General features: G+C 56.7%; 1 protein-coding gene and 1 pseudogene across 1 annotated transcript; one reads left to right on the top strand and one right to left on the bottom strand.

The window, feature by feature from the left end:
* Positions 1 to 3,128: 3,128 nt before the first annotated feature.
* Positions 3,129 to 13,246, bottom strand: ANKK1 (ankyrin repeat and kinase domain containing 1). Its single transcript, XM_089306052.1, is given in 9 exon segments — positions 3,129 to 4,305; positions 4,308 to 4,352; positions 4,355 to 4,649; positions 4,652 to 4,696; positions 4,698 to 4,831; positions 4,834 to 5,051; positions 8,286 to 8,695; positions 10,756 to 11,169; positions 13,235 to 13,246. Coding segments are annotated over 9 exon segments (1,704 nt in total). The 3' UTR covers positions 3,129 to 4,174.
* Positions 13,247 to 15,306: 2,060 nt separating this feature from the next.
* Positions 15,307 to 16,195, top strand: LOC127483588 (CDGSH iron-sulfur domain-containing protein 1 pseudogene; annotated as a pseudogene).
* The last annotated feature ends 225 nt before the right edge of the window (positions 16,196 to 16,420 follow it).

The following is a 16,420-nucleotide window of genomic DNA, read 5'->3' as shown; positions in this document are numbered from 1 at the left end:
CTGGGAGTTCACAGATGGGGAAAGAGAGGCATTTGGTGGCCAGGCTCAGTGCTGCCTCCAGGGCTGGGAAAGCAGAGAGAGGGCAAGCCCGCCTGCAGGAGGCACGTCCATCATCTAGTTTCCCCCACACAGGTGTCCCCCGCACAGGTGCTCTGATCTGGAGTCTGGAGTGGGAAAAGCTGAGCCACAGATGGGAACCCAGCCCCTTCCTCCCACCAAGCCTCAGGTCCCCCCTGGCCTCCTCTCCCTCCTCCTCCTCTTCTCTCCAAGTTGCTGGCTTCACCTGCCACCTCCCACCTGTGTGTGCACAGCCCTTTGCCCATCTGAAGGCTGAGCAGAGCCTAAAAGCAGCTCATTGGCCTCAGACCCTCCTGCTCCCGTCGGTGCAAACATGGCCCGTTTGCTTTGCTTGTGCTGAACCCGCACCTGGCTCTTAGGGCTCCAGGTACCAGCATAGTCTGTGTATCACCCCCACTGTGTCCCCTGCAGCTTGCCTGGCACCTGTCTCAGTGTCACAGCCCACCCTAAAGCACAGAAGTGCAGTCTCTCCCGCATTCCCCGAGTGCAAAGGAAAAGAGGCAGCTGTTCCCAACAGCATCCTCACCAAAAGGCTGTGTAGTCTGGGCCCTCGTCCAAGAGGAAACTTCCTCAGGACTCAGAAAACCTGCAAGAAATGTATGGGCTGGGTGCTGCCTTGCCCTCCGACCGGCGTGGCACCAGACTGATTCCAGCACACAGTGAGAGAAGATCATCTCTGCTACATGACGCAGACAAGGCTGAGCAAGACAGCCAGCCACACCAGAGATCCGTCAACGAGTGGGTGGCACCTAGGCCTGCCTGCCTGGCTCCCTCAACCCAGCCTCCCAGAGCCCCTCCCCGCCTCCGCCAGCAAAACCCCTACCCCTACCTCCCAGACTCGGACTCGGCAGGTATGGATGGAGCACCTTCCAGGCACCGAGAGGACTGGGTGGAATGCGGAAGTGAGTAGCATGTGGGGACGTGGCGGGCATGGAGCCAGAAAGGCAGGGCAGGCGGCAGCCCTTGAAGCTTCACTGTCCAGGGTGCTGGCACCGAACACCCTTGAGGTTCGCAGCAGGGCAAGCAGGGAAGGCTTCCTGACAGAAGCAGGCGAGCTGGATCCCCTGTGCCAAGTGCCCACCCCACCCCACTTTGGGACACTAGGGGTGTAAGCGCTCCATAGGGTCTCCAAGTGAAGATGCCCAGTAAGAAATTGGGGGTCTCTAGCCTCCCTGCTGCCCAGCTACCGTAAAGGGGGCTCACAATTCAGCTGGAGACCACTCCCTGGGAACATCCAGAGCCTCATTAGAAGCCTATTTTATTTTATTTTATTTTTTTGACAGGCAGAGTGGACAGTGAGACAGAGAGAAAGGTCTTCCTTTTCCATTGGTTCACCCCCCAATGGCCGCTGTGGCTGGCACACCGCGCTGATCCGAAGCCAGGAGCCAGGTGCTTCTCCTGGTCTCCCATGGGGCGCAGGGCCCAAGCACCTGGGCCATCCTCCACTGCACTCCCTGGCCACAGCAGAGAGCTGGCCTGGAAGAGGGGCAGCCGGGACAGAATCCAGCGCCCTGACCGGGACTAGAACCCGGTGTGCCGGCGCTGCAAGGCAGAGGATTAGCCTAGTGAGCTGCGGCGCCGGCCCAGAAGCCAGTTTTAAACATCCTGAGAAGAGCCCCGGGAGGCAGCATGTTAAAATAGGGCTTGAGGTGGCTAATGTGCGTGTGTGTGTGCGTGTGTGTGTGTGTGTGTCTGGCGAGGGTGGCTTGGGAAGGGAGAGGCGGTGCTAGCAAGTCTAGAAGCTGCCCCTTGACCCTAAGGGCGCGGCTTCTGTTCTCTCTTGGAAGAGGGGAGCAGGGGTCTGAGCAGAGATGGCTCCCAGGGACTTTCCTGTCCACGTCCCCAAAGGATCTCTCCATTCCCGGACAGCGGGTGCCAAAGGATCAACCGCCTTTCCAACCCGTTTCTTCAAGACCTCAGACGCTTCCCAAATGGAGAGCACGCAGGGCTGACCACTCTCCCGCAGGCTGGAAGTAAGCAGTCCCAACTCCCCTGTCCCCGGCTCACACAGAGCCCTAGGCTTGAACCTAGACTCAGACTTCAGGGTCAGGGAGTAGCAAGCCGCCCCCTGCCCCCTCCTGCTGGCGCCTGCTCTGGGAAAGAACTCTCAGGGGGGCATTTGTAACTGCAAGTTCCGCCCCAGGCTGTCTCAGGAAGAACAAAGAGACTGGGCCAAGCGCCTTAGCAGGGAGTGGGAATGGAACCACCGCCAAGGGCCTGCAGCTTCCAGTCTTCAGGCTTTCCCACCCGTCCAACCTGGCAAGGAAAAGACACACACACACACACACACACACCCGCCACAGTACTGGCCAGGGTCTGTCTCCATGACTGCGCTAGGGAAGTTGCGCAGAGAATCCAAGGCACGCCCCCTGGTGGCGGTTCTCAGCCCGGGCACCTGAGTTAACGTTAATGACAGGGTAGGATCCCATGCTGGAGACTCCGGTGTGATTGGTGGGGAGCTGGCTCGAACTGGTGCATGTGAAAAGCCCCCCACCTGGGAGAGTCTAATGTGCAGCTCACCTTGGAACTGCTGTCCTAGGACACAACCCAGCTGGTGCTGCTTGCCGACGCACTCCTGGCTTCCCTTGGCAGCTGCAGGCTATGGCAGGGTGGGGTGAAGTGCTCAGGGCCCTACAGGCTGGAGCCACGGTCCAGAGGCCACAAGGACAGGGGACACAATGCTGCTGGTCTGCTAAAAAGGACTTAACGCACTGAACACCTGCCACACCTCTCACCCTGCGCCGATGCCGGGCTGCTGACAGGCCCCTGCTCAGCCTGGACGGGAGAGCCACATGAAGGTGGGCCTGCCGGCTGGCTCTGGGTCAGAACTGGCCAAGAGTAGGAGCAGATGAGCCCTCGCTGACCATCCTTGGGTTGGAGGGGCTGCTTTCATCGTGCTGTCCAACAGCCTGGACAGGCAGAGGGGGGCAGGCCAGCACCCCAGGACATCTGTCCTGCCTTCACCCCTCCCACAGCTGGTACCCACCAGCCACCTAGCCACAGCCTCGGACACACAAGGTTAGTGTGGGCAGCCCCAGCCCTGCCCACAACCCCAGGCCAGGCGAGGTCAGCTGACGGATGACTGATGTGGCGCAGGGACTGTTCACCAGGCATGGCTGAAGAGAAGCGAGCCTACCCTGTGACATCCCAGGCCTGAACACCGCCCTTGCAGCTCCCTCTGCTGTCCCCCGCCCTGTGTGAACTCACACACATGTAATACAGCTCGCCAGACAGCTCCCACACGTGTGCGCATGCACACACACACACAAATAGTGCACAGATCAACCTGTATGCAGAGGGACGCTCTGATCCACAGCTGCACTGACTCCAGGCTGAAGCCTGGTAGCACAACTGCACCCAGGGAAGGGCAGGACTGGGGGCCAGGAACCTCGTGTCTCATTTGAGATCATAAATCCACAGCAGGGGCCACACCCTGATCTCACAAGAAAACCATGTGGGAGAGCAGTCATTGGGATGAGGGTCCCTGGGAAGGGGAGGGTGGTCACGGTGGCAGCAGTGGCTGGCCAGGGCCTTCGGCAATGGGCAGGTCTGACAGCTCTGAGGCCCTTGGAGCAAAGCACCTGCCTCTGGCTCCCTTGCTCCAGCCTGAGATGTGGGGCCTGAGCTGGGAGGAAGACACTTCCCAGGCCTCTGTGGTCCCTTGGTCTTGGTGGGAGGCATCCTAGGATTCAAGAAACCCCGTGAACTTAGGTGAAAGGTGGCAGGAGCCTTGGGGAGCAGACGGAGTTCACGCTGGAGATGAAGTTCATGCAAGAAGCATCTGATGATGAGAAAACAGCGTCCCCAGCTCCAGCCTCCGTGGTTCCTCTCCCCACCTTGCATCACCCAGGAGGCCAGGTCCCGTTCGCCCGCAAGGCCTAGGGTGAGGGTGAGAGCAGAGGGGAAGGGCCAGCTTCCCTTCCACCACCCCCTCCCCTTCCAGGCAGGACACCCCAGGTTGTCCAGACCTCCAGGGAGAAGGCCACCGTGCTTTTGGTTCTGGAGGGCAAGCTGCAAGGCCATCCTGCCTCCACCGTGTATGGCCAGCACTTTGAGGATGGCTGTGGTCCCCTTGAAGGCAACCAGGTGTAGACGCCTACACAGTGCTCCAAGAGGTTGAAGGCACTGGGAAGGTGCCCCCCAGGATGGGCGGGTGGAGTGGTGTGCAGCCGGCCTCCTCAGCAGCACTGGCATCAGCTCCACACTACAGCAGTGCAGACGCCACTCTTCCTCCCCGGGGCAGGTAGCCAGGTGCAGCAGTGTCCAGTTCAGCCTCCAAGAGGACCCAAGTCTATGTGGCTCTCAGCCAGCAGGTGCACGACCTCCAGGGGGCCCTTGTAGGCTGCTAGATAACGGGACATCAAGTCCTTCTGGGTGGGCAGCTTGCGGCTGGCCTCATACCTACGACACATCTTGCAGATAAGGTACTTGCCCCAGCAGCTGCAGAGTGCAGTGGGTCCAGAGGACCCTGTTGCCCCACTCTTCAGCAGGTGTGGGATGGCCCTCTCCACACACCACTGCCAGGTGCATGGCGTCCTCAGGTGTCTCTGCGGAACATCTGGCTTAGCTCCCCCCGGCCAGCCTGCAGCTTGACAAGGCTGACATGAGTGAAGCAGGCGTGCCCTGTGGAGCGGAGTCTTGCCCTCCGTCTCACACAAGCTGGGGTCTGCTGTTTGGGAAACCAGAAGCTGTGCCACATTTCCCAAGTTGCGTGTGGTCAGGTGCCACAGGGCCCGGTCCTTATGTTCCATGAGAGGCGGGCGGTGTGGTCGTCCCCGTCCTGGGCCACAAAGTGCAGTGGGGCAAGGCTCTCCTCCTCCTTAGGAAGCAGGTGGAGCGCACAGGCTGCTGGGACTGTGTGGCGATGGGGGGCGGGGTGGGGCATGTAGCTGGAGGCTTGTGGCGCTGTGTGGCGCAGCCCCACTGACCCCATAGCAGACTCCCTGGGCCAGCAGGGAGTGGAGGGGACAGACCTGGTTCCAGTAGATGCTCAGCTCCTCACTGCTTAAGACCAAGCACTCGCTGTCTGCGAGCTGTAGGACCTGTTTCCAGTAATCCCCGAAGTCTGCTGGGAAGACAATGAGGTCAGAGAAAAGGACCTGTGACCTATCTAGAGGTCATCGTGGCCATCCTCCTGCAGGAACTACCCAGACTAGAGGGCAAGGATAATACCTTTCCTGCATCACAGATCTCTGCCCACTCATTGCTGCTATGCACAACAGAGTCCAGCCTGAGCGGTCTTGGAGTACCGTGCGTGCAGCTGTATTGCACTGCTGAGGCGGGAAGAGCCGCGGGCTCAGGAGGCGTGAGAGAGGTCCTGGCTCCTGGCATCAGCCAGTTCCCAGCCGCTTTGGTCTTCCATACCCAGTTCAGGGGAGGGGGGTGACTGACGCCCAGCTCTCTCTGCCCTGTGAGGACAGATTATGTAGGGGAGAACTGCAGAGGAGCGCCTGGGGCCAGATCAGGAAACAACTCAGGCTGGGAAATGAATTTGTGGCTGGAGCTCTGTGATTTTACGCTTTCCCTGAGGGCTGAAGGCCCCACCGTCCCCTGCTCCACGCACTGGCCCACGATGCAGATTCTGAGTTAATTAGCCTGGGGGAGGGGGTGCAGAACACACCGCTGTTTTGTTTTTAATTTCCTGAGTTTTTCCAACAAGCAGCCAGCCTTGAGACCCAGTGCCCTACCTTTCAATCCTCTCTCACGCAAAGACCAGAGGGGACGCAGATGCAGGTCCCCCCTACCAGGGACACGCTTGGAGGGTCTGGGAGAGGGAGGGGACTGGGGAGGGTAGAGGAGGGTACCATTGATTCCACCGTCTCCTTTGCTGTGGATTCCCTGGTCCCCCCAACATCATGGCACTTACGTCTCACCACTGTCCATTGGCTCCTGGCTGGCCCCGGAAGAAGAGACAGAAGACACAGGTGGTCTGTGCTAGCCCTGTGCGCCCCTGCCATCCCACCCGGTCCCGGGAGATCCTCCTCCTGTGCCATTGCGCTTCCTGCTGTGTCTACAGGAAAACCTCAAATAGGGGAGGTGACCCAGGGCCTCGCCTCCCTGGTGAGCTGTGCAGACGGCAGGGTGAATATGGCACCCCCATGCTTGGCTGGTTGCCAAGGCAGTTTAGGGACAGGAGAGCGAGGGGTGGTGCTGATGTTCTGGGTGAAGTGAACATATTATTACCTTGTTCCTCATCTCACATAGAGGAAGAACTTCCAAGCAGAGAAATTTAAAAGCAAGATTTATTAGAGTCAAAGACCTCCAAGCCAAAGAGGCATGGAGGGGGCCTCCAAGGTAATATCAGAGTACGAGGTGCCATTAATGTTACTGGGTGCTTATTAAAAATTTTGGAATATTAATAAGCATTGTAGGTTCTTGCCTAATATTCAGAGAACTGTGAATACTGGCATAAATGAACGAGGCAGCATGATAATTTTTGGGCTTTATATTCAGTGAGAGAAGGGGAGTGAGGGCCCTACCTAAGAAGGAGGGGAAGTCTGGACTCATCCCGGCAGCCGGGGCAGCCACCTGGAGGAGCACGCAGGCCAGGAGGCACAGGCGGGTGGCCCAAAGGCGCGGGCACAGCAAGGACCCACATGGAGAAAGAGGCAAAAAGGCCAAAAAGGGCCGGGCCCACCCCGTCTCAGGCCATTAATCCATTTCCAAAGGGGCGTGGTTAATTAGCCTGATTGGTGGTGGACACACAGGTGAGGTCACACAGGGGGCATGGTGAAGGCGTGGTCTTCCAGCTCACAGACCTGATCAATTTTATCCTGTATGTCTGCCTACAACAAAGGGAAGAAAAAAAAACCGGAAGTGGCTGGTGGTAGTGGGGTTTTTAAGCACAATTTAAAAAAAAAAAGAAAAAAGTGACCATCAGATTGACATCCAGTTGCAAGGCAGGGACAAAACCCATCAAAAGACCTGATTTGCAATCCTTTATCCTCTCTGGCTTGCTTTTTTTTTTTTTTTTTTTTTTTGACAGGCAGAGTGGATAGTGAGAGAGAGACAGAGAGAAAGATCTTCCTTTGCCATTGGTTCACCCTCCAATGGCCGCCGCGGCCGGCGCACCGCGCTGATCCGATGGCAGGAGCCAGGTACTTATCCTGGTCTCCCATAGGGTGCAGGGCCCAAGCACTTGGGCCATCCTCCACTGCACTCCCGGGCCACAGCAGAGAGCTGGCCTGGAAGAGGGGCAACCGGGACAGAATCCAGTGACCCGACAGGGACTAGAACCCGGTGTGCTGGCGCAGCAAGGCGGAGGATTAGCCTAGTGAACCACGGTGCCGGCCTTGGCTTGCTCTTGATAAAACAAAAAAGCCACCTAGAAGGCTGGGAAAGGTAACTTGTTTTTGCCATAATCTGTGAGCTCTGGAGATGGAATCGCCACACCCAAGCTATTATCATGGTAAATTTGGAGATTCCTAAGGAAATACACCCCAATTTCCACTGAGTGCCTATTAACTCATTGGACCCCTCACACTGACAGCTTGGGAGAGCCAAGTGCTCCCTCTGTGGGAGCCCGCACGTGTGTCTTTCCCAGGGGCTCGGGCCATGTCGCTGCTAGCCCTCAGGTCACGCCTGTGCCCGTTAGGAGCGGGCGCCCTCTGCACAGGGGCAGTCCTGAGGTGTGCTCCCTGGCTCGGGCAGCACAGCGGGGGCTGTTTCAGCCTCTACTTGCCCCTCAGCTGGGCGGCCTTGTAAAGAACACGACCTGTGACCACGCAGTCCACACGGCAGGCTCCAGGAAGCACGGTGGTGAAGGAGGAGAGAGGGGAGGGCAGGCAGCGGGCTGGCCAGCGGTCCCTTCCCTGCTTTAGGCACCATTCCTGGGCTCACGTGTGTTCACACATGTGCAGGAGAGGGTGGGAAGATCAAGCCTCCTTGGTGTGATCGCTCAGGATGAGGGGGCGGGACTGAGTGATCTCCGTGACACACTCACACACACACACGTATGCATTTTTTCTCAGTCCCCGAAGGACTAGCTAACCTCACCCCATTTCCCAGGTGTGTGAGCTCATTGTCTGGGGACATTTTACAAATGAAGACAATGCGGCTCAGAAAGAACCCAGGGTAGCTGGAGCCAGGCTCAGATGCTGCAGCTTCTGCATGGAGGGTTTTGTAGCCTACCTCCCGCAGGTGCACACATTAACACACAGACCAGATCCTGGCCTCAGCCGCCCTGGCTCCCCAGGCATCCTCCCAGCCCCGCCAGGCAGCTGATGCCTCCAAAAGTTGCTCTGGCCCTGGTGCCAGCGGCTGTCTCTGCGTGGCTCTCCAGAGTGGCCTTGGACCCAATCAACTCCCTTCCTGGTCGCACTAGCTCCCTGGGCCCCAGGCAGGGAGGCTGGGTGGGCTCCAGGAAGCAGGGCCTCTTCTTGGGGTCCTGGCTCCTGTAGCATCTCATCAGGTCCACCACGTGCTGGGCCTCACCTGACCACCCATCAGAGGTACCTCGGGGGGCTGCATGCCCACGGTCTCTTGGCTGATGATGGTGAACACTGTATTGGGAGGTCTGGGCTGTGCAGGGGCTGGGAGGCAGGAGCCGAGGGGCCGGGCAGGAGGCTGGGGCTGAGCGTCCTGGTGGATGTGCACACAGATGTGCGGTCAGTAAACGCTAGGTTTCAGGCCCACCTGAGGTTCCGATTTGAGCAGCTGAGTCTCCCAGGTCAAGGGCAGGCATGACACCACACCATAGGCTTGTGCCCTCCAGCTGGGCGAGGTGTCCCAGCTGACCTGACCATCTCTCTACCAGGAGGAGGTGGTGGGGCAGGGCTGGGAGAAGGCAGGGATGGGTGCTGTGGACAGCAGGAACTTGAGCCACAGAGCTGGTCTGGCCTGAATTGTGTCTCTCCTTTCATGAGCATGTGAGCCCTAGAGACATGGAGTGGAAGAGAGAAGGGTGAGGATGCCAGGACATGAACCTACCCTTGCTCTGCCCTCCTCAGCCCTAGTCCCTCACGGCACCATCCATGACCCCATCTCTGCCCCAGACACACTGCCACCAGAGCTCTGTGCCTCTGGAATTCTGTCCCAAAGCTGCAGGTGAGGATCATGTGCCCCAGGGGACTTTGTTGAGTGTCTGTGATCACCCCAGCAGGCAGGCCCACAGCTCACACTGTCCCAGGAGAAGCCTCCCCAGCTAGGGTCCACCCTGTCCTCCACCTCCAACCTGGACCAGGAGGGGCCTGACCTCACCCCTGTCCTGCCTTGCCAGGTTGGGTGGGGGCAGCAGGCTGCCTTCTGGGCATGTGGCTCGGAGCCCTGCCCCCTCTCACCTGCACATCTGATAAGTGGACCCTGGAGAACATCACAGGGCGTGCAGCCGAGCGCACCCTGCAGAGCCCACCCCTCCGTGTGCAGCATCCAGGCCATCTGTCCCACTTGGACAGGCCCAAGTCTGAAGGCTGGAGAAGGCCAGGCCACCTGGAGTCGTGCCCCCAGGAGGCTGCCTGGCATTCTCAGCCATCCCACTGCCCACCTGCAACCGCCGGGTGTGACGGCTTCCTACCACCCCGTCTCCAGCTCCACACTCACTACTCGCGTGATCACAGACAAGGTGCTTATCTTCTCAGAGCTCCTGTCCCCTTATCTGTGTGTGGAAATCACATGAGGGCCTAACTAATGATGCACTATTGTGAGCATTGCATGAGGCTACCTGTAAAACTGAGAACAGTGCCTAGCACGGAGTACATACGCGGCAGGTGTTGCCTTATCCCATAGAGTGAGGATGAGGTCAGCACCTTCAGTGAGTGAGCTTCTGCTCATCCCACCTCCACGGGCCCCGAGGCACTCACACCCACAGCTATTAATCCTCATTTATCTTCTGACCATGGCTTCCTTCATTCATCCACCAGCCACTCACTTAGGGCCAATGAGGCGAGGACTGAGGACCAGGCAGCGGTTAAAAAGGATGCCTGCTGTCCTCTCCCTCTCGCCCTCCTGTGTGCTTATTCAAACAGGGAGTGTAGTCACAATGGAAGTCTCAGACATGATTATGGGTCTAGCAATATGAAGAAGTACAGGTGCTGTGAGGGCACACAGCAGGGACCTGTTGGTGTAGAACAGGGAAGGCTTCCCTGAGGAGGTGATATTCGAGCTGAGAGCTGAAAGAGGAGTGAGTCTCTACTAGAGAGAGAGGACTGGGACAGGAGTAAGTCTCTACTAGAGAGAGAGGACTGGGGCACAGAATGTTCACCGATCATGGGGGGAGAGGGAGTGGCATGTTTTAGGAACTAGAAAAAAATGGCCCTTGGGATTTTTTTTTTTTTTAAGATTTACTTATTTATTTGAAAGTCAGAGTTACAGAGAGGCAGAGGCAGAGAGAGAGGTCTTCCATCTGCTGGTTCATTCCCCAAATGGCTTCAATTCCTGGAGCTGCACTGATCTGAAGCCAGGAGCCAGGAGCTTCTTCCGGGTCTCCCACGTGGGTGCAGGGGTGCAAGGATTTGGGCCATCTTCTACTGCTTTCCCAGGCCACAGCAGAGAGCTGGATCAGAAGACGAGCAGCTGGGACTAGAACAAGTGCTCATATGGGATGCTGGCACTGCAGGCGGCGGCTTTACCCACTATGCCACAGCACTGACCCCGGTTGTGATCTTTTTTAACCATGATCTGTTACACACATCCTCATCCAAAGCAAAAGTTGGGAAGGGAGGGATTGAAATGGGAGCCTGCAGCCCAGCTAAGGTGATGCAGGCTTCCTGGTACCTGTTTCATGCACCAAACTCTGCTGCTTAGAAGCCTGTGTTCCAGCTGTGGCCCCTGACTTCTACATTTGTCCATGACGGGCCAGTCGGCAGGTGAGACTCCTGCCCAGGGATTGCTCAGGACCCTGACCTTGCGAAGCACGCTGCTGCCCAGGAGGGTGAGGTCCAGGGGGAGCAGGGGTGGCTGGAGGCCGTGGAGGAAGTTCATGGCTAAGCTGGTCTCATGGAGGGTAGGGAAGCTGAGCTGCCAACTGAGGCTGGGTGTGGGTGGCACCTTCTCCTGGGAGCCCTTGGTGTTATCCCCATCACCATGACCAGGGACTGCTGAGGTAGCCCCAGGTGGACAGGACGTACTGAAACTCCATCTTCTCCGTGCTGGCTGCTACTTCAACGAGGTGATTCACCACAGAGCCCCAGGCAAATGAGAGCGAGAGATGGAAGAGTGACCCCTTAGTTACAAGAGCAACTGGTAAGACACAAGCTGCGTGTGACGCCAAGCTGTGGGGACCCTGGCCTGGTCCCAGAAGCTTGCGAGGCAAGTGGGGAGGAAAAAGAGAGGAAGGGAGGGCCAGCAGACAGCACAGACCCCAGCCTGCCGTATACTCTGCTACTTGTTTCTGTTTATCTCCCCTAGGAGACTCTGAGCCCAGGAAGGAGCAATATTATATGTCCTGCTTCTGCTTCAAAATGCCATCAATTGCTATTTTGATTATGAAAGTAATACACATGCTCAGAGAAAATCTAGGGAACTCAGCTATGAAAAGGAAAATTAAATAATCAGTAATCCAAGCTTCCTGAGTTGGTCTCTATTAATATCTTCGGATATTCTTTGATGATGCCTTGATACATTTTCAGGTATCTTTCTGTTCTATCTCTCTCTTGTGATCTTCCGATCACACAATGCATGGAGCATGCGTGTGATCCCCACCCTGCTGCTCTCCCTCCCGAAGCAGGGTGGCTGGTGGAGCGCTGTTCTGCTCACGGAGGAACCGTAATCATTCCTCCTTGTACTTCCCCACGGCACATATGCACTGCACGATGCCTCTGTAGAAGCAAGTGGGAGTCTAGACTGAAGCGAAGACGTCACAAAATAAGCATTTGCAAGCCCACCTTTCAGTCTAGGTGACTGCACAACAGTAAACACGCAAATTGTTGCAGATTGTTTGGGGAGCCTGGGGACAAGGATTAGAGGAGAAATGGCCTGTGTGGAAGCATTGCATTTGCAAAGCTATTGGCACTGCGGTCAGAAGCTGCTGGAAGTGTGCTGGCAGAGTCCCTCTGGGCAGCCAGCTAGAGAGGCTGAGCTCCAGGCAAAACCACCGTGGTGCCAGGCATCGGACAGCTTGGCTACTCCAGGTCCCTCGTGTTTCTGCCCTTACTTCTCCACTGTTCTCCAGACGGCCCCGCAATGCTGTGGCATGTTTCTATCTGTCTCCTTTTGTCCTCTTGGGCTCACAGGAACCAGAACAGTATCTGTCAAGTGGGGCAAGCGAGGGATCCAGCAGTCACTCCACCCTGACTTCGAATCCCACATTCCCCACTTACTCTGTGTGTGGCCCGTGAGTCCCCGGGGCCACGTTTTCTCAACAGTAAAATGGGAACGCTAGTCACTGCCTTGCACAACTCCACTTCATATCCTGACTGGTGAAAGCCGGGGCTGCCGTCTCCTTTGTCTCGGTGCCCAGCACCCCTTTCATCTCGTTTCTGGTGCCAGTACCTCCCTGATGCCTGTTAAGGTCGCCAACCACCTCCAGGTTGCTCCAGCCAATGACCAGTTCCCAGTTCCTGGTTTATGTATGGTTCACATCTCTCTCCCTCCCTCCCTCCCTCCCACCCTCCCTATCTCTCTCCCTCTCTCTCTCTCTCATCCTTTCTGGCCTTAGCCCTGTGTCAACATTCTGTTTCTCTTTCTCTAGTCACATCCTCTCTGTGTCTTTTGCAGGCTCATATTCTGTTGTTTGACTACAGGGCTGGATTCTAAGCCCTCTCCTCTCCTTTTCTCACTATGTGTTCTTGCTCTAGTTGATCTCAGCATCTCCGGTTGGACATTCAAAATCAACATATCTGGGGCCAGCATCATGGTATAGCAGGTAAAGCTGCCACCTGCAATGCTAGCATCTCCTATGGGTGCCAGTTTGAGTCCCAGCTGCTCCACGTCCAATCCAGCTCTTTGCTAACAGCCTGGGAAGGCAGCAGAAGATGGCCCAAGTGCTTGTCTTGCTTGCAGTCTCCCTTCTACCCACATGGGAGACCTGGAAAAAGCTGCTGGCTCCTGGATTCAGCCTGGCCCAGCCCTGGCCATTGCAGCCTTCGGGGGAGTGAATCAACAGATGGAAAATCTCTGTCTCTCTCTCTCTCTCTCTCTCTCTCTCTCTCTCGGAAGTGGAGCAGCTGGGACTCGAACTGGCGCCCACATGGGATGCCAGCGCTGCAGGCAGCTGCTTTACCCACCACGCCATAGTGTCAGCCCCCAGAGTGATAGTTTTAAGAGGTAGGTGGTAGCATGTCCTGCTCAGGATCCTCCAAGGCATCCTTTCTAGTCCTCAGTAACACAGTGTTCTTACAGCGACCCACCAAGTCCCACGTAGTCTGCTCTCACCTCCAGGTGTAGCTTGCCAACCTCACCAGCTGCTAATCGCTCCCTCTCTCACTCTTCTGCTGTTCCCACCTCACTGGCAGCTCCCACCCTCTGCCTGCAGCGCTCTCCCTAGGAGAGCCCCGTGTCTTCGCTTCAAGTCTCTATGCAAATGACACCTAAGCAGTAAAGCTTTCACAAACACGCGTCTACACCAAGTGGCACCCCCAGCTCCGGCGAGCCTTGTTCTTCCTTACCCAGAAGGCTGCAAACTTAGGATTTCCACAGCAAACGTTTCCCCGCAGGATCAGGCTACTCAACTCCCCTTAGAGATTTGATTCGAGCAAATGCCAGGTGGCCGTGATGCTACATGTCTGTCTGTCTGTTTCCCTCCTTCCGCCCTTTAGATTCTAAGCTGCACAAGCCAGGGACTTTGTCTCATTCAGTCAGTGCTGAGGCTGAACGCACCTCACCCAGGCGCTGGCTTCAGTCACCACCCAACACAGCCGACTCGGGCATTTTCCCACCGGGAGCTCCAACCTTCCCTCTGAGGTCTGCGTGGCAAATCTGGGCTCTTTGAAGGCACCTCAAACTCAGCGTGTACAAAACTGAACACAGGACGGGCTTCTCCAAACCCGGGCCTCTCTTCCCGTTCCCTGTATCACCACGCTGCCATTCAGCACTTAGGTGCTGAGCACCAGCTGTGTGCCAGGCCCCAGGGACAGAGCACTGAGCAGACAGACACAACCCCGCCCTCTCAGGGCTGGGGACTCTGCTGACCCCTCCCTCCCTTTGGAAACCAGACATGGCGTGAACCCTGACATCCCTCCGCCTCCTCACTGGCCCTCTATAGCCAATCCAGTGCCAGGCTGGGTAGATTTTTCACCTCTTAACTACTGCTTAACCCAGTCCTTTCCCTCAGAACCCCAGCATAGACCCCAATCTTCTCTCGCCTGAGTGAAGACAGCAGGCTCTTGTCGGACCCCTTCTAAGCCATAGTCCACTGCAACTACAACGAGCTCCTTCCTGTCACAGCCGCCCCTGCCTGACAGCAGACCCTCCACGGGCTCTCCACTGCTCCTTTCCTCTCCCAGCTCCAGCCATGGTGGCCTTTTGACCAGCCTTATACTTACCACGCCCCTGCTGCCACAGGCCCTTTGCATACCCTGTCGCCTGTTCCTGGAAAGCTTTCTGCTCCTCACCCACTTAACTCACATGGATTCTTCCCATTCCAGCTCTAACACAACTTACTCTGGGAGGCCTCTTCTGTCTCAGCGAAACCTGCTGTTAATAAGCTTTCACGGAACCCTACATCTCTCCTTTCTCTCGCTTCTCACAGCAATGCTACATTGATCAGGGTGGGAAGCTCCTGCAGGGCCGGGCCATATCTCGTTCATCCTTCACTGCATCCCAGCGGCCAGCACAGTGCCTGCCACGTAGTAGGAGCGCCCGAAGCACTCATCAAGTGATGAATAAATGCGCAGGCGGGAGGAGCACCCGGCGAAGTGATGCACCTGTGATGCCTCGAGCGCCCAGCCCAGCTCTCCGCACGCAGCAGTCACTGACTGCCATGAACTCCTTTACCCGTTCCACCCTGGGAGTTCCCAGACCTTGGGAAGGGAAAGTGGCAGGTGTTGTCATCAGTGTCTTCCAGGAGAGTCTTGTCAATGCCATCTGTTTCCTTTTGCTCTTTGCTCCAAAGCCCATCAATCCCAGACTAATCTGACTGAACTCCAAAGCCAGCAGGCAGGTGTCGGGGGAGGAAGGTGCAGGAGCCCTAAGCTATCTCACCTTTCCCCCTCTTCATGAAGTGGGGGGTCCAGGCTCAGAGGGAGAGTGTGGGACCTCAGCTGTCTTGAGGGGCGTGATGACCAGGGAGCAGGTGACAAATAGATCCATGCAGGAGGCCAACAGGAGACCTCCCCTCCCCAGGTTCTCTAGGTGATGAACCAGCAGTCTCGGCAGGAGGACGTGGCTGCCATGGTTCTCGGACTTGACCTCCCAAGCATCCACAAGGCAGGCAATCGCATGGCCAAGTACGTGCAAATCCTGCAAGAATGAGACTGGCGCTCAGCCCAGTGGGAAGAGAGCAACGAGTGGGAACAGTGGTCACGAGGGGAAAGGAAAGGTCCATTAAAGTATGTCAAAGTGACAGCCAGGGGCCAATCAAGGCCAGAGATCTGAGTCCCCAGGCCTCAGCCTCCAGCAGGGGAGCTGCATGCCTGTGGCCACTTGGATGATGATTGTCACCATGTTGAACCCTGCAAGGGGAGGTCTGGGCTTTACAGGTGCTGGGAGGGAAGGGTATGGGGGCTGAGCAGGTGGCTGGGGCTTTGAGGGTCCCAAAATGAGGTGGCCGAGTCGCTAAAAGGGATTCACAGCCCAGCTGTGGCTGTCGGCATGAGCAGGTTGGTGCTGGGTGTCCGGCTGGTGCACCTTCCTTGCAAGCATCGGGGCCGTGAGTCTGCCTTCCGGTTCCAGCATATGAGCTGCTTGGATCGCAGCAGTGATCTTTTCTGCTGGGACAGCTGCACTTGGCTATTTCATCACAACAAAGCCATGGGAAGGTTTATTCCCGCTGGGAAGGCCGACCCCAGGACAGTTCATGCTTCTGACATGGAGGGTTTGGGAGATAAAGCTGTGCACTGCTGTTGCGGAGGTTCAAAAGTTCCTGGTCTGTGATGGGTTCCATGCAAAACACAATGAAGAGACTGGAGCCCACGTGGGACCCCTGATGCTCAAGGAAAAGGAAACATAAATGGACAGTTTGGATGCCGCAAACCCACATGTCATGATGCGACCTGGCTGTTTAATTAGAGTGACTGCGCTTCTACTTCACCTCCCTTGGTCCGGGATGTGATATATTGCAAACTGCACCTTTCACATTCATGGCATTTACTTTTCTTGTTGAAACTTCATGGCGTACATTTGTTTAAACCAAAACCAAAAAAAAAAAAAAAAGTAAAAACCAGCGTCATGGCCTGTGAGTTATTTTGGTCTTGTAAGGGTCTGTTTCTTTAAATTTAAAGTAATGATATTATGGGCCGGTGCCGCGGCT

The sequence above is a fragment of the Oryctolagus cuniculus genome, chromosome 1 (genome assembly GCF_051225735.1).
Source record: "Oryctolagus cuniculus isolate XC-2025 breed Fujian yellow rabbit chromosome 1, ASM5122573v1, whole genome shotgun sequence".
Lineage (NCBI taxonomy): Eukaryota > Metazoa > Chordata > Mammalia > Lagomorpha > Leporidae > Oryctolagus > Oryctolagus cuniculus.
The sequence above is the reverse complement of the archived record's forward strand: the minus strand, read 5'-3'. Positions and strand labels throughout refer to the sequence as shown.